Below are 25,360 nucleotides of genomic sequence, written 5' to 3' on the forward strand. Positions count from 1 at the left end.
AGTGTTTAACTCGGGTGCAAGGCACCATTTCACCCTTTGGTTAATCGTGGCTGAATGCCGGATGATGCGTGTGTAAAACTTGTCAAAAAACATAATATGACGGACGGATATCTGAAATGTCACCGTATTTAGGAATCAAGTAGCTTAAACTTTAGTTTTTCTTCGTAAGTGTGATGAAAACATTGTGTGTATAACATATTTGTGTATTTATAGTGTGATTATCCATTTTATGTAACGTCCGCTAAACTAGCACAGGTCCGACGCTGACAGTGGTCACGGGCGTACTGGCGTACTGACGGTATTGCCGCGCAGGGTAACGTTTAGTAGACAAAATGTTGAATTCATAATTATGAATGAAAAATTTAACGCATCGATAAACTGACAAGCAAAATGTTAGAGTTACTTAAAAGCTATTGAATGAAGTAAATTTCATATTGATATTCATCATAGTACTTCTAAAATATCGAAATAAATACAGTTTTAAGCAAATTTTCAAAGCAAAAATCTATCGAGAAAAAGATGAGCCATCGTGTTTCTGACAAGCATACGGCTAGTTCAAAGACTGAAGTTATACATACTAGAAAATAATCGATGAAATCCTTGTACAAGCCTGTAAATATCGATTTAAAAATAGCGCATTTTACTATACACCGCGCCTTAACCTAGTCGTCTTTTTTCCAGTGAAAAACCTAGTGGGCGGACGCACATATTACTTCCGCGTGCTAGCCAACTCGGCATCCAGCTTCGAAAGCTCCGAAGAGGTGAAGTTCCCAGTCCCAGCCCGCGTGAAGCACAAGGCCATCACGGCGGGGGTGGTGGGTGGTATCCTGTTCTTCATCGTGGCCATCATCCTGTCGGTGTGCGCGGTGAAGATCTGCAACAAGCGCAAGCGACGCAAGCAGGAGAAAGGTGAGCCGCGGCCGCCGCCGGCCCCGCCACGCGCGGACTCTCTCGCACTTCAACTTGGAACCTGAGGACCTACCGCGAAACACGTTGAACGTGTTGGCTCTCTATCGCACTTATACATTTGTACGTAAGTGTGACAGGGAGGTCAGGGAGGCAACACGTCGAACGTGGTTCGCGGTAGGCCATCTGGATTGTACGCGTGGTCAGATCTTCATTTAAATTAAAAATAGGTTATTTGAATATTTAAAGTCAGGGAATGAAACCTGATGACATAATTCGAACCCATATATGTACCTATTTTCAAGTTTCAAATTAAATAAAACCAAGTGCGAGGGAGAGCCAATACGCGTAAGAGCAGTCTCGCCTACGTGGAAAGTAAGAGACTGCGATCACTAACTAACCATATTGTCGGTGAAGCATCGTGTGCATACCATGGAACATTACACGCATGCTGCCACTGTCTAATCTACATTTTGGGTATTTTTTCATCATTTTGGTGATTTTATCGACATCAGCATCGCATGCTTTGAGTTGGCCTGTTCTAATGATTTAAAAGAATTGTTATTGAATGTGTGCAAAGCATCAGATTTCATTTATTAATCATGGATGGCGCTAAAGCTATGCACATAGGCAATATCCAACCGTTTTTTGTATGTTAAATACTTGGTAGCACACATTATTTACCTATGAACAGTATAAATAAATGAATAATATATGATATAAATAAATAAGAAAATATGATGAAAGCATCATCTTTTCCATTTTTTATTTCTTTAAAAAATATGTTTGCTACTTTGTATGCAAATAATAATTATTAACATGAATACATAAGTTACTGTTTCCAAAGACATAATAATATCCTTTTTCTCAAACTTGTAATGAAATGTTGACATGACTTACTTCAAATTAGGTCCAGAAATACCACATATCAGGTGCGATGAGTGAAGATGATATGTAGAGGAATTTCATACAGCCTTACACACCTAGGCCTGTAAAGCAACCTTCTTTTGTTTTTAAACGTCAAATTATGGCACGTCTTGGCATTCAACCTTAAAAAACCTATAAGCAAAAGTCTTTTTTGTATTTTTTTCTTTTATTATGTGTGCTAAATATTATTTCGATGTTTCAAAGGGGAACGAAAATTTGATTATTTTTGCGCTACGACGCACGGTTTAGGAGATACAGCCCTATAAAGTTTTTTTTCAGTCATGCAGAAATCTTTATAGGGCTGTATCTCCTAAACCGTGCGCCGTAGCGCAAAAATATTCATATTTTTGTTCCCCTTTGATACCCGACACACTGAATAACCTATCACCTACCTATCCTATTTTTTTTATTATTATTTCATTGCAAGTTTGAGAAAAGCACTATACAAATCTCGGCGAGAAACGGGGTTGCCGGCCGCGTATCCCTATCCGTCGACGCTACTCTCGGCCGTCTATATCAACTTGGCCTGCAACCCTTCGTTTCCCGTCCTCTATAGTAATGTACTATTATTTTATGAGATTTGAGTTCATGCACGGAAACAGAGGGCCTACCGCGAACCACGTTCGACGTGTTGCCTCTTTGTCGCACTCGTAAATTCGTACGTAAGTGTGACTGGGAGGCAACACGTCGAACGTGATTCGCGGTAGGCCCTCGGGACTCGCGCCTCAGTCTTGTCTATTAATTTTGCCTTTTCCTTTGCCTATTTGTCTAATTCAGCACAATTTTCACCAATTTCATCTTCACATGTTTAATTATTTCCATTTATTTGACTACAGCACTAAAACGAAAAACCTGCCGGTTGTCATTTCAGGGACCTATTTCATGAAAAATATTATTTGACTGACGAATAAACTCATACATGTAGACCGAGTTGCCGATCTTTTTTGATATTATTTACTTGAAGGTTTAAATAGATATTATCTAACACAGAATAAATATAATCTACATGAAATAGGTCACTGATTGTGGTTAGTGGTTAAAAATCATAAACTATTACTAACCAGTATGTCATGCCGCTTTCCATTAATATGGGTATCATCGCACTGATATGAAGGTTTACGAGTTTCCCTGACAATATCCACGATAAATATTCGATAAAGTGAGATCTCACCGTCACCGTATATCTGGGGGCACGGTAGTGACGAGCATAGCGAACCGCAAGGGCACTACCCTCATAATATCGATATAATAGTGGAATATTTAATCATAAAAAAAATTCAATTGCATAGCTCTCATACTTTATAGATCTTATACATATCTAAAAACCCCTAATTTCGTCACTGACTCACTCACTCAGTGATAATCATCAAAACCCTTAGAGTACTTCCTGAAGTCTTAGTACACAAACAGCATAAAAAATCAAAAACTTGAAGTTTTTAGCCCCTATGAGAGGAAAAGGACGTTATGGGGAGAAAAGGGGTTGAAGTTTGTATGGAGAATTAAAAGAAAAAGCAGATTGCGTAAAAGATTCCCCCCTATACGTATTTAGGGATATTTAATAGTAAATCACCTCCTTTTAAATTAGGGGATAGAAGAATGTCATAAGAAACTTACAAAAAGAAGTGAAATCCCATCAAAAACATTTTCATGTAAAATGTTCCAAAGACGAAACCATAAGGCTCGCACTGTCAAAAAGTAATCAGTCAAAGTCAAAATATGTGGCTTGGCCGTTTATTGACACAGGGCGTTGAAAGGTTAACACATTCGGGATAAAGTTTTACCCGTATGTAGCGAAAATGCATTGTAGAGACGCATCGTGTTTAGCACCAACGTTCATGGCTGTGGTGTCAGGTAGCTACGAACTCTCATATCGGTGTCTAGCTTTCACGTTGACAATATGGTGGTGTCGTGAGGTGGCGGGGCCGGTCCGATACGGGCGCGTGACGGGACGATGACGCTACGTTAACGTTCAGAAATCATCCGCTTACAGCATACAACATGGTAGCGGCGCGGCTCACGGATCTGCGAGCCCATGACAGCACTCAAGTGCCTTTTAAGAAGTGAGTATTAATTAAATGCTATCATGGTTTGTGTAATAAATACTATTACATATCTAACTGAAAGCTTGTGTTTTTTTTCTGCTGCTCTAACTCGAAATAGGAAGTCAGGTTGGTAACAATTACTTACCTAAATGAAAATGAATTGTGCAAATTTTTACAAGTTTAAGGTTTATGTCTGGATATAGACAGGTTTCAAGCGCTCGCTTCAATACGACATCTTTTAAACTTTTGACGCGCGCGGCTACAGCCCAAAATCAACCTTCTTGCATTCCGATAAGGTTCATGATGACCCGGCGCACACTATAGGTAGGCGTGGCCAGTGTTGGCCGGACGTTAATTAGAATTGACATCAACCATTAAAAATTAAACCGTAATTAAACCATAAATGGTTGATGGTCAATTCTAATTAACGTTCGGCCAACACAGGGCGTGGTATTCAATGGGTCAATCGAACGGTGTTTTACGGACCGTTTAAATCTAAGATACATTATTTACTGAAGCGTAAGCTTTGCTATGAGGTTAAAACTCTATATCTAGACATAGATCACGACAACTGCAGAAGGCACTTTTATAAAAGATAAAATTATGTGGATTACAGATTTAGTGAACGCGGAATATCGAGTTTAGTGCAGTGTTTGCGGCTGACGGCCAACTGGGTGTGGCCCGCGTCGCGCTGCGGGCGCGGGTCGCGCGGCTACTGGGCGCCGTCGCTCGGCTCCCTGCCCCCGCCCTCCCCCGGCCCCTCCCCGTCCCCCTCCCCCTCGCTCGCGCCCTCCTCCTCCGACGACGGCGGCTTCCTGCCGCGCCTGCGCGCGCCGCTGCAGCCCGCCGCCGCGCCGCCGCTGTTCCGCGCCTCCTCGCCCGCCCCCTGGCCGCCCTGGCCGCCGTGGCCGCCCTGGCCCACGTGGGCGGCCGCGTGGACCCCCTGGTCGCCGCTCCACATCTCGGACCTCAGCTCCGTGCCTTTCCCGAGCTCCGCCGAGGGCTCGTTCCCGACGCCGCCGTCTCCGTTCCGGCCGCGCGCGCGCCCGGCGGGCGTGGCGGGGGCGGCGACGGCGACAGGCTGGCGGCCCGGGCCCGCCGCGCGCCGCCACCGGCCTCGCGCGCCCGCCGAGCCGCCGCCGCCGCCCCCGCACGAGGCCTCGCCCGAGAGCCGCTCCTCGTCCAGCGGCTTCGGCAGCAAGAACGCGTCGTCGTCCGCGCACAACCGCAGCAGCCGCGCCGGCAGCCTGGCCGAGTGGCGGCCGCCGCCGTACCGGCCGCCGCCGCCGGCGCCGGCGCCGCGCCCGGGCTCGGCGGCGGACGCGGGCTCGGTGGACGTGCACTACGAGTGGGACCGCGCCACGCGCACGCCGACGCCGTCCACGCCGGAGCGGCGGCCGCGCGCGCGCGACGACGTGGAGGCGCGGGTGCGCGCCATGAAGGAGGAGTTCCTGGAGTTCCGCAAGCGGCAGGCGCTGCGGCGCCGCTCGCCCGAGCCGCCCGTGTCGCCGCTGGCGGTGTACCCGCTGTCCCCGCTGTCCCCGCTGGCGCCGCTGTCCCCGCTGGCGCCGCTCGCCACGCTGGCGCCGGCGCCGGCCGAGAGCGTGTGCTGACCCGGAACATCTTCGGTCCCGTTCGCCCGGGACGCCGACCGGCCGCGAGTCCCTCGGCTCGTTCGTGACGCTTAGATGAGCTACGTAGATACTTCCTTTTTCGACTCGGACGTCGAGCCGGATATATAGAAAGAATGGGCACAATCACGATTCTTCCGACAATTATCGCCTCGAATGTAGTCGAGGCCCGAGTTTTACTCGATCGAGGGGCATTCCGGGTTATGATTTGATACGTTCGTATTATTACATAGAGTAAAGATCCCACCTCGGCCCCGGCGCGTGCGCGGGGCCCTAGATGTCTAACATAGCTCTTAGGGAACGATGACTCCAGTCTCTCGAAGCAAATGACTGCTATAATTAAAGTACATATGTAGAAAGTGGATGCCGTGGCGCTTTGCGTCCGCCCCGCTCGCCCGCCTTTATCAAAACGAATCGTCAATTACTTTTCTTACGACTTACAATTAAAAATCTCATATCTGTGGACATGTTTTTACTTTCTGAAAATACTAAATGAAAACCTTAAGATTTCTGAGATTTTAAAATTATACGAAAATTACATAGGCTCACAATGGGAAACCTATCTCGTGGGCGCGTACCACACGTGCCATATCGGGCGCGCGGGGCGCGCAGCGTCCGCCTAAACGCTTTAGGTATGGGCGGGTAGCATCCACGACGCCGCTCATACCAACATTATATTGTAGTTATTATTGTAACTAAGGATAGATAACGTTGTATATGCGAGCGAGCGCGGTCGCGGCCCCCCGGCGAGCGGCCGCGCTCGCTCATTTATAAAATATGAACAAAGTAATTTTAAGTAGGTTTTTAGTCGTAACGTTCAAAAGTTTCAAATTAAACTATGTTTCGTATTCTCAAATTTATAATTATTTCAAGTACAAATTTATTGATTATATTATTTATGTACCTACGTTATATAATTTTTAAACTCTGTACATATGTAAAAAAACATAAGTAGATATTATATCTTGTACACTTATTTATTTATACGGTAAGGTTCTGTCTGAGGACGCGGAGAGCCCGCGAGGCCGGGTGTCGGTGTCGGCGCGAGGCCGAGAGTCGGCGCGAGGCCGACGGCGACGACCGGGTGTTGGAGTCCAGTCAATTGATTTGTATATTTTCCATATCCCGGCGTCAGACCTGTCTGACTTAACAAATACACTGAGGCATCGTAATTAATCGGTTCCTGGAGCGATCCCACCTATAGTTGACCAGTCATAGCCAAGACTGTTTAGAGTTACGTTTGTTATTAGTTAATTCCTATCGATGAATTTTTGTTATAATTTCGCATAATGCACTCTTTTTGTAGATCTTGTAATGCAGACGTTTTGTTAATGATACGAATTTCGTATTAAGGACCTCCTAATAAATAAGAATAAAAATGTACGCTTTAAAGAAATTGAAATAAAATAACTCGTAAAGTAATAGATAGGTAGTTACAATAAGGTGTAGTTATGTATATGCGTGCATGGAGCGTCTCGTGGGATCATGCGGCGCCGGCGTCCGGGGCCCGCGCCGGGCCGGACCCGGACCCGAGCCGGGCCGAACCCGGACCCAAGCCGGGGACGGATCCGGGCGGGCCGCGAACGTGCCGGCGCCGACGGACGCATCATTAGTTCACTGCCGATGACGATTTAGGATGTAAGATACGTATAACGACACTCGGTAGAAGTTCTTTTTTATTTTCTTACATGGTTCGATAGGTAACCCCAGCCATAGCGTTACACTTAGAGTAATAGAGTCGACAATTTGTGCATTACATTAATCCACGATCAAAATAATTAATGATATGTTAAAAAGTGCTCAATTTTTTCGACTGACCAACTGTAATATTATTGATAATATTTTGAGTCACGATGTAAGCACGAATTTAAGGAGCGACGTAGGTTCATATTGTTCGCGGCGATATTTAAGCGATGTACTGTCTAGGAGAGGATAGCTGTAATATTTCGAGTTGCCGAAACTCTGGGCAATGCCTAGATTAATGTGACGTGAATTCAATTATTTACCGCATAACGAACCTACTGCACGCGATCATGATAGTTATTCTTTTAGGTATACAGTATACTTACACGACACGTATAGACAGTTCAGTCTCGAGTAGTTAGAAGTTTATTTTATCTTGCTCTGACTTTTATTCGCCTAAATTTTACACGGAAAAAAAGATAAATAAAGTGTAAAATTACAGTAACAAAGGAGCCGTTTTTGCCTCGCGCGTTTGGCACTTCAATTATAACGCGTGCGATAGTCACCGGCTCACCGGCGACGTATGTATGATTGCTTGGTTATTTCTTATACATTCACGTAATAAATATACCTAGATATAGCTCAAAAACCATGTGATATCTAGTCTTTTCCATTCCCTATTATGTCCTTAATTCGTTTACAATTAATATGATATTAACGTAGTGTACCGTACTGTACTACTTAATTTCTCGAGAAGGCCTACTACACGTACAGTGTAACATTATGTATAGGTAGTCAAATGTTAACTACCGCTAACGACAGGTGTTATCTCTAGGTACCGCTGTTGGGGCACTAAAGTTATCTATTTAAACGCAGAGCACACAACTTTAAGACTTACCTAATATTATTTTTCTTAAAAACGTATAGCGATGTCACGAGGTAGTATTTCGAAGCATAAACTAAAGTCATTCGATATTTCTATAGACTAAATTGAAAAAGATAGCAATATATTAGACTAATATATCTAAATCGTATATATCGGTTTATATAATGACAGTAATATGCGTGCACATTGGCGAAATGTAACGCGGAGAAAAGAGGGGCACCCCAAACGTAAATAAATAAAGAATTAAGGCATTTGCACGATATCTCAGCACAATACATGATAAATAATACTCTATTATTCAAAATATCATTCCAACAGCACGCAATTAAGATAGGTATACTCCAACAAACCACAATACGAATACGAACGAGTGGAAACATCTACTTGCACAAGCCACCTTTTTATAAGTCGATCGAAATAACCATTATTTTCGTTTTAGAATATTTTTAGTTCGTAAGTGTTGAGATCATGTGTTTACTGTGTAAGCACAAAAAGGATTCAATTCAAAAATAAAAAATACAATAACGTTGCTATAATTAAATTTTTGTATCATTTATTCATTCCTAAGATCAACACCTCCACTAATCCTTTCATCACCTGGGCGCGTAGCCAACGTGCCAATCGTTAACCCTCCGTAGCGTAGCATAGTCATCTCTCTCATTCTTTCATATTAGTAGGACAGTGACAGTTGCGTCGGAGCGTTAACGATTGGCACGTTGGCAACGCGCCCTGGGGGCCTAACCAAGATGCCAATCGTTTGCGCCGTAGCTAACCAAACGGTAATCTCTATCACTCTCCCATATAAGTGCGACAGTGAGACATTAACGTTTCGTACGCTACGGCGCAAAGCGTTATTGGTTAGGCCCTCTGGGAGCTTAGTCGATCGTAAAAAATGTCAATCGAATTAAATAATGTATGGAAACAGTCATGTGATGGCGTTTGTCGCTATACAGTTGTCGTCTTGGTTAGGCGCCCCGCCCAGAAAAGCTCTCTTTATTCAATGAAATCAGTGGGCAACGTTGCATTTTCTCCCTTTAGAGCGCAAAGCAATTTGTAACGTTTTACAACTATTACTCCCTAGCCTAGCATTGGTAATAATTGGTACTACATATGGAGATTTTTTTTTACACTGGGCAGCAAAGCTTGTTCACCTCTCGCGGCTTCAACACTCAAGATCCAACGATCCAACTTTTCGAAACACTGGATAAACGCGTAAAGCTTAGCAACGCAAAGATGGCACTGCAATCGTTTCATAACGGGTATTTAGATATGCCAAATTCAAAGATACCCACAGACTACAGACTTGTTTGGTTCCAGGGCAGTTGGAAGTATTACAATCTGAGGTTTTAAACCCCTTGAACGGCAAAGGCGTCAACTAACACCCGCGGCTACAGCCCAAATAACCCAATATAGTGCATTCCGGCAAGGTCCACGAAGTCGCATCGCGCACGATAGGCGTGGCGTCCAAAGGGTGAAAGGGTGAAGGGTGATTGGAGTCGCAGACTCGATCGGGGAAGGCCTCTTCCCCATTTTCAGTTGATGGGTTATTAGGATTACGCTTAAGCGTACTTACTTACCTTATGAATACCTTAGTAATTAAGCAGGTTTTCGACTACACCAAGCCCAAGATAAGATAACGAAGAGTATGAATATACATGACGGTATGAATATTTTGCATATGTCGCCATTTTAGACCTTGAAATTTGGTTATATATACACCTGTCTTGGAACTGTTGCCATCAGTACCAATGCCAGTCACTTATCAATGGGTGTCACCATCACGCTGGTTTGTAAATTGTTTGGGTTAATGTGTGTGTATGGTAAGTTCGCTGTTGTTTATCAATTAAGGGCCTTCCCACACCAGCGGCTTCTGAGAGTCAGCGTCTAGTCAACTCTATGGCTGCTGCTTAACCCAATGTTGGCGCAACTGCGCAAGGACACCATTATCATTCCATAGCGCAAAAGACGCTGATGTACTGAGGGCCTACCGCGGAACACATTCGACGTGTTGCCTCCCTGTTCCACTTTCGGACGAGTTTACAAGTGCGACAGAGAGGCAACACGTCGAACGTGGTTCGCGGTTGGCCCTCTGGCACTTTTCTCACAAACCCGCCGCCAAAATGCCGCTCTACATCTCGCGGTCACGTGGAACGGGGATAAATGGGGACCCGTAATTCTAGTAGTAGATTCACAGAACCCGAAAGCAAACCTTAATATCTCCGTTCAACTTTCATGTATTAACATAGAACCCTGCAAAATTGGGCCAGCGAAATGGCCGTTTGAAGTATTTTACAGATTGCGCCAGCAGTTTTAGCTGTCAATCCTATGAATAGTGTCAAATTCTTGTTTTTTAGGGCTCAACGCCCAAAGGGAAAACGGGACCCTATTACTAAGAATCCACTATCCGTCTGTCACCAGGCTGTACCTATCTTATGAATCGTGATAGCTAGACAGTTGAAACTTTCAAAGATGATATATTTCTGTTGCCGCTATAACAACAAATACTAAAACAGAATAAAATAAATGTTTAAGGACCCACAAAAAAACATACAAAAAGACATACAAAAAAACGTGATTCTTTTGCCGTTTTTATCGTAATGGTACGGAACCCTTCGTCATCCTTCGTGTGCGAGTCCGACTCGCACTTGGGCGGTTTTTTTTATGTTTAAAGCCAGGCCTAGGTTCGTGTTAACCCAAATCTCATAAATAAAACTAGAAACAAATAAAGACTATGCTAGCGCCATCTATAAAACTGTCGACAGTTGCCAACCCCATTGTAACTACCGCGCAAAGCTATTTAAAAAGTGATAACATGAATTTCTAGCCGGCGTCCGTTCCGTGTCCTCCGACGACGGATACGACACGGAGTGGTTGTGTTACGACGAGAACGGAAGAACGGAACCGAGCACACGATATTCAAAAACAATAAAAACCGCAATCCAAGGCAAGCACGGCCGTCCGCTCAATGCTCATCGAGCTGCGTTGGCAGACGCATAACGTTTTAACATGAATTTCTAGCCGGCGTCCGTTCCGTGTCGTCCGACGACGGATACGGCACGGAATGGCTGTGCTACTACGACGAGAACGGAACCGAACACACGATGAACTTCTCCGCGCTGCCGGACGATTCCGACGGCTGGATATTCGGAGGCGTATATTTTTACCTCTACACCAGGTATTTTTACATTTAAGCCAGGGATATAACATGAATTTGTAGCCTGCATCCGTTCCGTGTCGGATACGGCACGGACTACAACGAGAACGGAACCGAGGACACGGTGAACATCGAGTAGCGGAATTATCAGTAGTGGACCCGGGTACGTCCTTAAACTACGTCCAAAAGAGGGGTATGGGCATTGTCAATGTCATCTCGCTTTGTGTGGTAGGGCACAACACAATTACACTTCGTAGCGATCGAAACGCAACTGTTACATACAGCGTTTCGTTTATGGAAGGTAGAGGCAAGGAACAGAAACTGCTTAGGCAGAATTATTGCAAAAGTGTCCAGCTGTCAGCGATAAATAATAGTTCCAAATCTCTCCAGAGTAGCGCTGGAGTAGCTAAGAACCTAAGCGTTATTGACGGAGTGAAGTACGCTGTCTATGATTAGATTTTTTTCTCAAGTATTCTATGTATTGCAGCGCCACCTATTTATGTTTTTTTGATGGACACTTTTTGGTATATGGAGATTCTTTTCCTTGCCTCTACCTTCCGTAGTTTCGTTGTTGTAGCGATAGCGATTGTGACCTTCGCTAGGCCGGCTGCTACTTGACAAGTCTAATGCTCAACAATTTTCTGCTAATATTATAACCGGAACTCTATTTTCAACTCCTGCTTGTAATATTAGTTGTAAATTGTTGATAAATACAATTTTCGTCAGTCGCGACATCTAGTGTCAAGTATCGGTACTGATAATCCCGCTACTCGATGCTAGATGTTGACTAGGAAAATAATAAGCGTTTTGGTACCAAAACTGATGTATGGAGTGAGCTATATACTCTATGCTTACTTCTTATTTCTCTATGACTATATCAAGTCGTGACGTGCGGGGCACGAAATGTACCTGACTTTATATCAAGTCAATGGCAGCGAAAAGGTTAAACATGAATTATGCACCTCCATATACCACCTATTTACCTTACCTACTAAATAGAATATAGCGTGAAACCACCAAAAATGAGCGCTCGCTTAAATATTTGAATATCAACAATAGTGGCGTAGCCTTTCACAGGTAAAAGAGCGCATACGTGTAGAAAGGAATGAAATCTCCATGTACGACAACATTTCCCGGTTAATAAAAAGTATGGAGTGTGTAATTAAAAGGAGTAAAATCTCTTATGGTAGAACTGTTGCAAAAGTGTCCAGCTCTCAGCTATAAATAATAGTTCCTAATGTCTCCGTAGTAGCGCTAGAGTAGCTAAGAACCTAGGCGTTATTGACGGAGTGAAGTGCGCTGTCTATGATGTTTTTTTTTTCAAGTATTCTAGGTATTGTAGCGCCACTTATTTAAGTTTTTTTAATGACACTTTTGTACATGGAGAGTAAATAATAGCACTACCGTACACAAAGGAAACTTCCTACAAAACAAGGTTCAAGGACGAATCATGTTGTCCCTTTCTAATCTATGGCACTATCCCTTTCGGCTATTTAGGGTTGTCAAAAGTTAAGTCATTTTTTTATCTGTGGTGCACGCAAAGGGACGTGAAGTTTTGCCAACCCTAATAATTGCTCCTAGCAATGCTGAGCCGAACGCAGCCGAGAATACCCGAACGCTACAGTTTCCCCCCCCCCAGTGCTTTAACGTGAATCGACGTATTTGGCTCGAATGAATTCTGAACACTAATTTGAATATTTCCCTTTATTTTTTTGCTCAAGGAACAACTCAAATGATCCAGAACTCTTGCAAACAGAAATAAATGGTCAAACGAAGAGCCAGTATTTCGACCCCTCAAGAGACACCAAAGCATTGACACACGGTTGGAGAGGTAGCGGCAATGATACTTGGATACAGATTCAGAAGACACATTTCTTAGACAGAGCCGATTTGAACGTTATAGTAGTGAATTGGCATGAGCTGGCAAAGAACCCGAATTACGTGTGGGCGGCGTTATCCACGCGGTACGTGGGTAAGCAGCTGGCAAAGTTGCTCAATTCGATGGTCGACAACTTTAATACGACGGGAGAACAAATGCATTTGATAGGACACAGCTTGGGAGCGCAGGTCATGGGATACGCTGGAATGTTTTTCAGTAAAAATATGTTTAGAATTACCGGTAAGCATTATATTTTTAACTATACCTATCCGCCAGAATTTAAGACTGGGGCGAACGTCCAGTGCTCCCTCATTAGGGGAATGTGTTTATTAATAAACCAATTAATTTCTGTATAAATCTGTATATTCATATTGTTGTCCTACTGATTCCCCAACTTTTGGTCTTAGTCATCAAAATAGTTTTATTTTGCTATTTTTTTTTTTGTTTCAACTAAACGGCAAATGATAGCCTAATTTTTAGGGTTCCGTACCCAAAGGACGGGACCCTATTACTAAGACTCCGCTGTCCGTCCGTCCGTCTGTCACCAGGCTGTATCTCATGAACCGTGATAGCTAGACAGTTGAAATTTTCACAGATGATGTATTTCTGTTGCCGCTATAACAACAAATACTAAAAAGTACGGAACCCTTGGTGGGCGAGTCCAACTCTCACTTGTCCGGTTTTTCCGTTTAGGTGATAAGTCAAAAGTAAGTATCTAATAAAAAACTATATATCACATCGATCAAAAATTAGGGAATAAGTAGGGCAACAATATTTATACAGAAGTTAATTGGTTTATTAGAAAACACAATTCCCCCAGTGAGGGAGCCACTGATCGGTCAGTTTTAAGTAAAATTATTTAAAAAAAGGTCAAATACCCTCGTATTACATACACACTGAATAGTCCTAACATAAATAACGGGAACACGCCCGTTTAAAAAGCAAAATTACCGGTGTACCCTTGTTTTGTCGACAACCTTTTCATCGAATATTATTTCATCGACAACGATTCATCGAAACTTTAGTACTAGTAATATTGTTTGGCGTTATTTTTTTATTTCAACTACAATTTATTTTAATTTATCTTACTACGTAGAAATACTATTTAACGAATATTACTTAATCGCTGATTTGTTTCAAATTATCATAATTGACACAACTACAAAACCTTGCAATTCATTTCTTCGACGTTGCCAGAAGTTAGGGTTAGGTTAGGTTAGAACTGCGACCCCCAAGAAACAGAACTGTTGCCAGAAGTGGGTTAGCTTAGAACTGCGTCTCCCAAGAAAATGAACGGTTGCCAGAAGTGGGTTAGGTTAGGTTAAAACTGCGACCCCAAGAAAACGAACTGTTGCCAGGAGTAAGTTAGGTTAGGTTAGAACTGCGACCCCCAAGAAAACGAACTGTTGCCAGAAGTAGGTTAGGTTAGAACTGCGACCTCCAAGAAAACGAACTGTGGCTAGAAAAACCACACATTTCTTGTAAAAAAAAAAATGAATTAAAAACCCCTAAATGAAAAGCCATGTCATGAATTTTATAAAGTCAACTACCAATTAAAATACCTCCGTTCAATACCTAGTATCGAATCCTCGACGCAATGACTTGTCGATGAAATGAAAATACTTGAAACGTTGTCTTTTAAATAATATTAGATTAAATGTATGTCGGCAATTCAATAGTGAACCCAAACCCACCCTTTTTTATTTTATGGTTCAAATTCATGTTTTGTTATCTCCAAAAATAATGAATTAATGACCATCCGCATCGTGGCTGATTGTTCTTTGAATGAGCTGTCACATAAATTTGAACCTTAAGTCTATCACGATAGTTGTTTTTTAAACGATAGTTGCTTTGGCACATAACGCTCTCTTAACCCCTTTCCTCAAACGAAGCCATATATGGCGGATATGATATTCAACTCTATTCACAATTATTATAGTTCAAAATTCAACAAATATTTTTATTACATGCAGTAAGGGGTCAAAATAAACAAAGGCGATTGTTTAACAGATTAGGTTGTTGTATTATTTAAAGGCTTTTGTTTAACGAAAAAAACATCTGAGAGAAGTCTACTACCTATACCTTATAGTTAGACCAAGCACACTCTTCACCAACGTGGCAAACGACATTTTGAAAGTGCTACCGTAAACCTACTTAATCGCTAGTGTGGAATTTTTTTATTATATAGGAGGCAAACGAGTAAACGAATTGCCTGATGGTAGGCAATCACCGCCGCCTATGAACACACACAACACCAGAGGAGTTGGAACGGCACTGCACGCTCTTTTCTTGAAGGTCGTGTTGGTCTGGAAATACCACAGGCGACAGTTCATTCCACACTTAAGTTGTGCGAGGATCCTTAGTTTAGAGGGAGTCTAGTAACTGATCAGTTTTGTCTCCTAGGGCTAGACCCCGCTCGCCCGCTGTTCGAATTACCCCCAATGCCTGACGAATACCGTCTGGACAGAACTGACGCCATGTTCGTAGACATCATCCACACGGATGGAGGCTTCTTCGGGTACAAAGAGAGCTACGGGCAAGCGGACTTCTACCCCAACGGGGGAACATCTCCGCAGCCGGGATGTGAGGGAGAGGATCGGGGACACGTAGGTATGAATGACAGGAAATGCACCAAAAGGTCGTTTTGACGGCGATGTGATGCTTATATAGCAGACATAGTATATTTTCAAGCTGAGCTACTTAGAGATTATAAAGACCACGCGTGATGGAGGTTCTGCCATTTAGTGGGTTAAATCTAAAAATAAAACATGACATTATACTTCGCGCCAATGAATATTAAGTTCATGAACGCTCCCATTTGTCTATAGTTTTTTGTTTTCTGTGATCTGTGCAGATTCTTGCAGCCACAGTAGGTCGCACGAGTTTTTCGGAGAATCAATTCAAAGCAGCGTCCCGTTCACTTCCTACCTGTGCGACGACTTCCAAGGCTTCGAGAATGGCGAGTGCAAGACCAACACGTCCAGCATGGGCGAGCCAGCCCAACCTAGATCAGAGGGAAACTACTATCTGCATACGAGAAACGAGTCTTTGTACGCGTTGGGAGACGAATTCTAGAAAATTAGTAAATTTCCACACTATACACATATTGTGGTCTATTTACTATTTACAAAATTATAACTTAAGATGCCTCATAGAATTTTGAAATGTCTTACCTACCTATTGTATTGGGGTGAAAGGTATATGGGGTTACTTTCATAGTTAACACATTATTCTTTATTTACTCGAATTGTTCGTGTAATTATTGACATTACAATGAATTTATATTTACTTACAATTAAATAAAAATCCTACATAAAATAATGGCTTAAAAACTGGAATTTCAAAGTAGAGTGACTGCATTTCATGGCTATACCCCATTATACGGTATCTGACAGACTGCTCCGCACCATATCTAATGTCCAAGTGGCATTTGAAATAGCTGTGTGGGAGCACTATTAGGGTATTTTGCCTTTCTTTACTTATTGGCTTATTTGTGTAACAAAAATGTTCCGTGCGAGTGGCATTAAAAATTCAATTCAATTTCATTTATTGAGAGACCAACTGAGATCATTATTGTTAATAAAAGATTTATATCTTAAAATATATGGTTAGTACTATACACAATAACGGGAATGTCAATAAATTAATGATAAATAAGAATAAATTAATTAATTGAAATTGGAAAGTGGAGTGAAAATGAAACAAAGGTGACATATCAAAATTGTAATCAAGTAACAAAAAAATCAAGTAAGTATCACAGTTGCATCATCAAGGTATCACAATAATAAATGTTATTAACAAACATAATAAAATCAGTCAAAGTTTTTGTTTCTACTACTTATTAATTTAATTGGAAATGCTTAACTTACTAATATCAAGTCTCCTGACCTGTAACAATGAAAACCAGAGTTAGAATAGGTCGCGAAGCGATTAGTTTCGGGGGTGATATCTATTATGTCAGAACAATACGTGGTAATTAGTGCATCATTATGCATCAGTCGGGAAAAGAAGACAGGCAATAGAATCATCATGTAAAATTTTTAGAATTAAAGAAATCTAATAAAACATGAAATATTTATGGAAATGTGTTTTATTTGATAATGTAAAATCTAAGATAGTCAAAGCCTAGGCGACAAATGTCACGTGTCGCAAGCGACGTCGGATGCTGTGCCGCGACGTTGCCGGGCTGCGCTCGACATGTCGGGCGACATTGCGCGCCTTACATACGATGTCGCCAGCATGTCCGGCGAAGTCTGGCAACGTCGCGGCAACCACCCGCCATCGCTGGCGACACGTGTGCGACATTGGTCGCCTGCTAAAAGAATAAAATATAACTCACCATAAAATTAATACAGCAACCGGATGACCTAACTATATACAGTTATAATTCGAATGAATGTACTACAAAAATATAGTCTCTTCAACATCTACACGGATGTGATATTAATTGATTAATGAGAAGGCAACATCTATGGCAATATGTTTGACAGACATTAATTTAACTACTGATTAATTTTAATCTATTTCATGACTTGCTTTGTTATAATGTCTAAAAAACTTACTTTTGTGATGTGTTCCCATTTGTCCCCGCCGGTCCCAGTCGGGACAAATGGGAATACAGCACTTTTGTTAACAATTTCGGCCCTATCGCCCTTATTGCGAACTTATTCATAAGAGTGAACTTGTATGTGACTTGGAGGCGGTTTACTAAGCTAACAGTACTTATAACCTTTTAAACTGTGGCCCACGCGTCACTGACCTGCAGCCAATGATATTATAACTCCAGATAGGTTATACGAGTTCCAAAATTCAAGCACTTAAATTGTACAAATCGTAGTTGCTTTGTAGTCACGTCCATGCACGGTACAGCTGTGCACGTGCTAACAAGTTCCCTGCACATCGAAAGAGAAGCTTATGTTTAACGAGTGTGTCACAAAGAATAATGGTATGCGAAAATGTATCAACAAAAACCGATTCATTCATAAGGAAATAAACATATAAGTACTCGTAAATTTAAAAGTGGAAAAATTACTGCTTTGCGTGAGTACACGGCCCCTGGATCGATACTCCAGCGCTCTGCCAACTGAGCCACCAAGACACATTTGGTCAAATATTGGACAGGATAGATAGAATACCACTCTTATGTATAAGTATAACCTATCTATAGTTATATAAAATCATTGCCTGTAACCCGAACTGGAGGAAATCTACAGGTTTAAGTGGTTTTAAATTGTATACTTCAATCAGGACGTATGGGCCACTGTCACCTGACTAGGTTCACTAAAATGTATGTGTTTAAGAGCTATACTTTAATCAGTTTTGTGTATAGTTTCTATTTTTCTCCGTGAGCTTCTACGGATTATCGTCTTATCTATTGTTTAAAAACCGCAAAGGCGCGTGCCACTATGAAAAAATGGTCAAGCCGCATAGGTAGCGTTTATTGAAGTACTACTCTATTGACCACGGAATAAGATTCATTATGAACTAATTCAGAATTCTAACAGAATAGCTGTCTGATCTCTATTGGTGCGTCTAAGGTAGGCGACTAAACGCTCTCAAACCAGCTTAACTTGTGACACTGCGATCCGAAACAAAGATACGTATTCGAAGACCTCGCTTGCACTGGTAATGCGAGCGCACGGCTAGCTAGCGCCAAGGAAGCAATGTTATGTTTCTCGAGGAGCAGGTAAAAAACAGGGCCGGATTTTCACACAAATATATTTGGGTGGTTTTACGAAATAACGCTAACTCTTCAGACTTCTAACAAACTGACACTGTTTGTATGGTTTGCTTGAAAGAGTTAGCGTGATTTGACTCTAAACGATATGCATATTTTGTTTTATATTTATTTATTTTATGCATACACTATTATGTATATGTTACTTATTTTTTTGTTGACTCATAATATAAATTTGTATAAATGTTTTACTAAATGTGTACTCTATTGTAAATAATATCTTTATTTTAGTGTACATAATTATAACATATAGGTCTATTTTAACATTAGTAGTACGGGATTGTTAAATGGATATACATATTTATTACTATTTTACCATTGTTTTATTGTTTATTTAAAATTAGCCTGTTTAACGTTTAAAATTAGCAAACAACTGTTTAAACAGTTGATTATAAAAATGAGTATATCTCGTTATTATTGTAATTACACAAACCCATTCTGTTAGATGTGTACCTACTATTTAAATAGTGTTATGTTTTATCTCTTTAAATTAAAGAACGTAAAACCACCCAAATATATTTGTGTGAAAATCCGGCCCTGTTTTTTACCTGCTCCTCGAGAAACATAACATTGCTTCCTTGGCGCTAGCTAGCCGTACGCTCGCATTACCAGTGCAAGCGAGGTCTTCGAATACGTATCTTTGTTTCGGATCGCAGTGTCACAAGTTAAGCTGGTTTGAGAGCGTTTAGTCGCCTACCTTAGACGCACCAATAGAGATCAGACAGCTATTCTGTTAGAATTCTGTATTAGTTCATAATGAATCTTATTCCGTGCTCAATAGAGTAGTAATTCAATAAACGCTACCTATGCGGCTTGACCATTTTTTCATAGTGGCACGCGCCTTTGCGGTTTTTAAACAATAGATAAGACGATAATCCGTAGAAGCTCACGGAGAAAAATAGAAACTATACATTTATTATATTCTTTATCCATTGATCTTCCTGCAGTCCATAGAAGCTCCGTCCATCCTGAAATGTTTTTAAACTTAGTTATTCTGACTTAAACAAGTGTTTATAAATTATTATAATAATTGTGTCAGAATAAATTGGTATGCGTCATTATGCATCCGTCGGGAAAAGAAGACAAATAAACAAATATATCATCATTATCAAATCGCTTCTGATTTTTATATAAATATCAATATTGAAAAGTAACAAATGTAAACTAAAAGTTAAAAAATACCTTGAACTATTTCAGAGCGTAACTGCAACCCCGAATGTTTAAACCAAAGATTATTCACGTCAGACCTGAAAAACATAACGTTACCAATGTAGAAAACTGTTTCTACAACGCTGCGTCGTAAGGAAAAATAATATCAAATATCAGATTTCAATTGTATGCGTCATTATACATCCGTCGGGAAAAGAAGACAAAAAATTAATAAATATCATCATGATAAAATCAAAATCAGCCTTCTGCAGAACAGATTAGGGACTATGCTCTGTATCTTTTAGATATTTAAAACATTACATGATCAAATAATGTAGGTTAAAGTCAAGTCGTTCAGTGACAGATACAGGCAGTTTTGTATTTGGTTGGTTAACCAATAAATGTTATAAAATTTACAAATTGTTTGTTGACTTTTATTTAAATACCTAAAGATACAGAGTATAGGTCTGTATTTTTTTTTATTTGCACACAAATTTAAGTTAATAGACACTTCATAGATATTATTTACAGTGACAAGTTAAAAATATGATTTAAAAAACATGAATGCAAGAGTAAGTTATATTTTTTTAAGTCTCGTCAAGAAAACGTCTCATAATTACCTTTTGATTTAATCTCGACATCTAGCTGAATACGGATACCTGTAAATACAACATTAACATTAGCTGATATATTCATATCGAATCACGGACCTGAAAGGAAATACAACATTTAAATTTTAAATAATTAAAAGATTTTAATTTGTAAAGTAGTCTAAGCTCTGACGAGCTTTGAGATTATGAACAGTATGAAGTATGGTAGCGCGAAAAGGGTACCTAGTTAAATAGTTTAATTGAACACATTAATAATTGTGGTCATAATATCATAAGGTTTCAGAAATCTAATAGACTTAACCGCTTTTGATGGTTACAAGAATGGTACATGTAAATTTCATTTATAACTTGAAGGTTCAACGTATTCTTAATATATATTATATCAAACTTAAATAAAACGTCAACACATGTTCTGTATTCCACGATAGTTGTGTTCAGAGGGAGGCGTCGGTGACGCTATTTAATAATATGTTGTATGTTAATTTGGGTGACAAGGACAGACGACCTATATTCTTGCAGTTTTTTTGTAATAGTAGCACAGGAAGGCGCGCCCTTCTCCACTTTCATTTTTTTTTTAAACGAATGCGCCCTCGTGAATGGTACGATCTACACGTGTAGTTTTTATTAATTCTATGTTTAGATGGCTTAGTTAAATCATCAGTTTTAGAGCACAGACCAAATAATCCGAAACAGTTGTTAGTCTAAATATATATTTAGAGGAATTGTTTGATTCCAAGCGAGGACAAATGAGAATAGTTTCATTTATATCCGTCCTCAGAGGGTAAGATTTTAACGCTCATAATATACAAGAAAATACGACTGTTTCTAACAATTGTAGATTAGCAATACAAGAATAAAACGTACATTTATTATTATTAGGATTCTTAGTCGTATGTGGAGAAACCAGCTGGTAACCTGGTCTAACACGTAACAAAATGATAGTCATTGGCAATCCCACTTTTTTTTTTTCTAAAGAATATTTATTCGTAATTTGTTTTAAATACTTAGGGTGGTGTATTCTCATTAGTCCCCGCCCCACGTGAACGGGGCGGGCACAAATGGGAATACACCATTGAGTAAAGTGGTGAGGACGGTGGACTATTATGGTCTGTGCGATGAATTTAACAGTAAAGATGCTCTCCTCCGTTCGGTTTAAAGTGCTAAACAAATGGGTTAGTATAAGTCCTTATAAGATTTAACATGTTATAAGATTTTATTGAGCAGGAGTACTATAATCATAGTACTTGTAAACAAAATAAATGCTTTGCATAATTGACATTTCGAACATTGCGAAATAAACTTGGTTTTTGATGATTAGATTGGCAGGCAAGTAATTTCCTGTCATATTATTAAATATTATTAATTTTCTTTACGGTTTATTGGTGATGAATCTATTGAGGCACGCAAGAACTAAAACGATACGCGCATGACCCAATAAATTCATCACCAAGAAATCATAAAGAAAATTTAAACGTATCTAATGACATACGTTCTCGTATGTCATACAGCGAAATCTAAGAAATACTTTAAATGGTAAACAACTAAATTAGCTTGTAAATATTTGTAACAGTAGCAAGCATGTAGTTGTAGACCGCTGCAATTATATAAAAAAAGTTTATTTAGTACTGTTACATAGGTGCCTACTCAATACACATCAAACCTTATTTAGAGAAAAACGAATTCTTTTATTCACAGGAGATATTTGCAGAATGCAGTTTCAACCTCTTTCAATGTATAGTATGGCGAAAGACCTTTGTCAGAAAAGAGCATAGGCACAGATAATCATACTAGAATAAGAAAATTATGATAGTACCCCAAGAAGAGGGATGAGAATAGTTTTTTACCATACTTTTACTGACAAAACTTGTTATCCATCCTTTTTTTATATTTATATATATTCGAAGCACTAGGTATATTTAAAAATTAGGTTAACAGAACTCTCTTTTTTCAGCAAAGAAATTTCACTTATTTTTTCTCTAATACGGAGAATTACAATGGAGAGCCACAAGACTGCAGAAGGTAAATCAATTGGTGCAGTGCTTCGTTGTGCGAATGCATCGCAAATATGGTCAAATCGTACTATACGATAAAAATACTGCAACAGTAAGGATCAGAAACCCTTTATGGAGACAAACTAGGTTTTTTTAGAATAAAAATGTCGCGGCGCTAGGCTGATTAAGTTGTAATCCCAATATTCCCATTTGTCCTCCGCCCCACGTGACCGCCTCCATACATAAGGCGATGACAAATGGGAATGATTTGTATGAAAAAACCTATTCCAATCTGTGCCCGGCGGGACAATTGGGAACACACCGCGCCTTGCCGCCTGTGATAAAAGCTGTTCGTATGAGTTTTGATGGGTACTGAAGAGTTCTTCACTTCTTGACAAACGTAACAAACTATCTTAACAATAATGCAATCGCAACGTCAGGGAAACTTACCAACATTACGTATATAATGGGTTTCTTCTCGGGAGTATGGTTATTGAGGATAATGTTCTTCTGAAATGCGTAAATTTGGCAGCCGGATCTTCTTCTAATGGTATCCATCGATTCGACGACTTCTTCTCTATAAAGCCTATTTGGGTAAAATAAGAAGAGAAACTCCAGAGATAAATAGGTGCCCCAAACAGCAATTCTACAAAAAAACAATCGGACTTCCACTCAGTCATATTTCATCTTCACTCGTACATTTCACAGATTTCTATATATCGAAAGCGCAGACTATAATCTCAAATCATTCGCTCACCCTTCTTCCATCTATTTGTTTGATTATCAGTATGTTTTTTCATCATTAAGTAGATTATTTCCATTGAAAAAGTCCATCTCCCATTCCTAGGGTTATCTTTTACTTACATCCCTACACATTAATAAACTCCCCGTAGTCCTCGTCGCATGACTTGATAACCACTTTTCTTTTCAGGGTGTCCCATAATATTACTCGTTCCGTTACAACTAAATACTCCACACACACACACAGCTACTTTTCTCTCGCACATGCGCGTTTCTAAATCCCATGACTCCAATTCTCACGGCTCAGGACTGTTTCGTCCTCAATCCATACTTTTAAATCATTCAGAATGCAATGTCGTCAGCACAAAATTTTCTAAATCATCACCTTCCTAACTCGTCCATATAATCCATATTACTATTTTTACTGCAGTCCCAGATCTTCTACATCCCTATTGACCATAGTGCCAACTCGTCAACATTATTGTACCATTAATTATCCTGACTGCCTTATATAAGTAAGACAAATAAGGCATTTTTCATTTACTTTTGCATGTTTTTTTTCAACTGAAAATTTTTGGCTTGAAAGTCTTGGCCTGTCATTTTGACCTCAACCAATATCAACACTGCGGAACATGTAGGAATGTGGACGAGTTAGCACTGTAGACCATATAGGAATGTGGACAAGATAGCAAAGTGACGATATAGGAATGTTGACGAATCAGAACAGTGGACAATAATGACAAGTTCTGAAGGTGTCGAAATAGATTTGTGGACGAAGCGGTCCTCGGTCTTAAAGCAGAACTAAGTCATTCAAACCCAGCACACACGATTATTCCGTTCAAAGCTTTTCTCATATCACACAAACAGAATCCACTCAATCCAAGACACACCCCAACTTTAGCAATTTTAATTGAATTTATTTTCTTGGGAGATCGGAGGATTTTGCACGCCTGATGGTGCAGACGAATTTGCCCCAGAGTGACACTTTACATAGAAGTAAAGATCGTTAAAACTCTGCTTTTACCCACAGTTAAAACTGGAACGGGCATTAAATCAACAACGTGAATTATCAAAACACACATAGTAAAATGCTTTGACTCTGAACATAGCAAACTTAGTTTACTGAAAAAAAGTTGTAAATTAAATTAAATTTAAAGAAATAATGTAATGTCCAACTTCAATTTCATATTATTATTGTTTGGACTGCAAATTAGGCGATGGCGCATTGAAAGTGAAGTGCATTCTTTAAAGGCATTATTTTCATTTTAAAAACGCTGTTCAAAACTTGTAGATCACTGTAGTAGAGTGCAGTGATATTATGAACGCTTGTAATTTGTTATTGATTAGTCTTTCTTTCTTCTTATCTTTCTTTATTTACTAATTGCTTTTTAGGGTTCCGTAGTCAACTAGGAACCCTTATAGTTTCAGCATGTCCGTCTGTCTGTCCGAGGCTTTTCTCCGTGATCGTTAGTGCTAGAAAGCTGAAATTTGGCATAGATATAGTAATCAATCCGAAAAAGTGGTAAAATAAAATCCAAAAAAATGTTTTTAGGGTACATCCCATAATATTAAAAAAAAGACGCTTTATCTCAATAATGTGGAATATCGTTGGATAGGTCTTTCTAAATGAATACGGGTCTACAACAAGCATTTTTTGAAGTGATTATTTTCAGATATAATCGCATCGAAAGAAAAAAATGTGTTCCCCTCACCCTTCAAACTTTTCAACCATGGGTCCAAAAAATATGGAATAAATCATGAAAGTAAAGCTTTCAACGAAAACTATAGTGGACATTATCAGTTAACTGTTTTTGAGTTATCGCAGTCTTCCCTTCTTACTAAGAGACGTATGAAACGCTGCGTAAAACCTTTTGCTTGTTATTTAAGAAAGTGAATAGTTTCAGAATCCCTCCGAATGTTCAAAATAATTTACTAATTAAGTTCAAAATACAACAATGTTACAAAATAATGTTAATAATTTAGGTAATATTATATATATCATCCATTATAATATGCACTGCAT

General features: G+C 40.1%; 3 protein-coding genes and 2 long non-coding RNA genes across 6 annotated transcripts in view; 3 read left to right on the top strand and 2 right to left on the bottom strand.

Annotated features, from left to right (window-relative positions):
* The window catches only part of LOC133533658 (protein turtle), a 51,500-nt gene extending 46,869 nt beyond the window's left edge, over positions 1 to 4,631 (top strand). Inside the window, exons 15-17 of one of the 2 annotated variants that reach the window (XM_061872685.1) lie at positions 682 to 909; positions 3,824 to 4,001; positions 4,492 to 4,629. In XM_061872685.1, the coding sequence (XP_061728669.1) occupies positions 682 to 909; positions 3,824 to 3,897 (302 nt within the window). In that variant the 3' untranslated portion in view covers positions 3,898 to 4,001; positions 4,492 to 4,629. Of the gene's footprint in view, positions 1 to 681; positions 910 to 3,806; positions 4,002 to 4,491 lie in introns of both variants that reach the window. The other variant, XM_061872686.1, reaches the window with a different exon arrangement.
* On the top strand, positions 4,407 to 5,488 carry LOC133533657 (uncharacterized). The gene is made up of 2 exons (XM_061872684.1): positions 4,407 to 4,411; positions 4,492 to 5,488. Exons 1-2 carry the CDS (start codon positions 4,407 to 4,409, stop codon positions 5,486 to 5,488), a joined length of 1,002 nt encoding a protein of 333 aa, XP_061728668.1.
* A 4,390-nt stretch (positions 5,489 to 9,878) lies between these two features.
* LOC133533654 (lipase member H-A-like) lies at positions 9,879 to 16,997 on the top strand. The gene is made up of 4 exons (XM_061872682.1): positions 9,879 to 11,250; positions 12,951 to 13,348; positions 15,512 to 15,718; positions 15,963 to 16,997. The coding sequence occupies exons 1-4, from the start codon at positions 11,177 to 11,179 to the stop codon at positions 16,181 to 16,183; spliced, it is 900 nt and encodes a 299-aa protein (XP_061728666.1). The 5' UTR covers positions 9,879 to 11,176; the 3' UTR covers positions 16,184 to 16,997.
* LOC133533656 (uncharacterized) lies at positions 16,817 to 19,747 on the bottom strand. Its single transcript, XR_009801914.1, has 2 exons — positions 17,448 to 19,747; positions 16,817 to 16,996 (listed from the first exon to the last, which is right to left on the bottom strand). It is a non-coding gene; the product is annotated as an uncharacterized LOC133533656 (long non-coding RNA).
* Position 19,748: 1 nt separating this feature from the next.
* On the bottom strand, positions 19,749 to 25,345 carry LOC133533655 (uncharacterized). Its single transcript, XR_009801913.1, has 3 exons — positions 20,615 to 25,345; positions 20,028 to 20,092; positions 19,749 to 19,813 (listed from the first exon to the last, which is right to left on the bottom strand). It is a non-coding gene; the product is annotated as an uncharacterized LOC133533655 (long non-coding RNA).
* Between the last annotated feature and the right edge of the window lie 15 nt (positions 25,346 to 25,360).

The sequence above is a fragment of the Cydia pomonella genome, unplaced genomic scaffold (assembly GCF_033807575.1).
Source record: "Cydia pomonella isolate Wapato2018A unplaced genomic scaffold, ilCydPomo1 PGA_scaffold_191, whole genome shotgun sequence".
In the NCBI taxonomy this organism is placed as follows: Eukaryota; Metazoa; Arthropoda; class Insecta; order Lepidoptera; family Tortricidae; genus Cydia; species Cydia pomonella.

Excerpts from the sequence above, each read along its gene's own strand:
- LOC133533654 (XM_061872682.1), top strand. The coding sequence starts at position 11,177 with ATGAACTTCTCCGCGCTGCCGGACGATTCCGACGGCTGGATATTCGGA. Across the intron at positions 11,251-12,950 it reads TATTTTTACCTCTACACCAG|GAACAACTCAAATGATCCAG; the intron begins GTATTTTTACAT and ends TTTTTGCTCAAG. Across the intron at positions 15,719-15,962 it reads AGAGGATCGGGGACACGTAG|ATTCTTGCAGCCACAGTAGG; the intron begins GTATGAATGACA and ends TGATCTGTGCAG.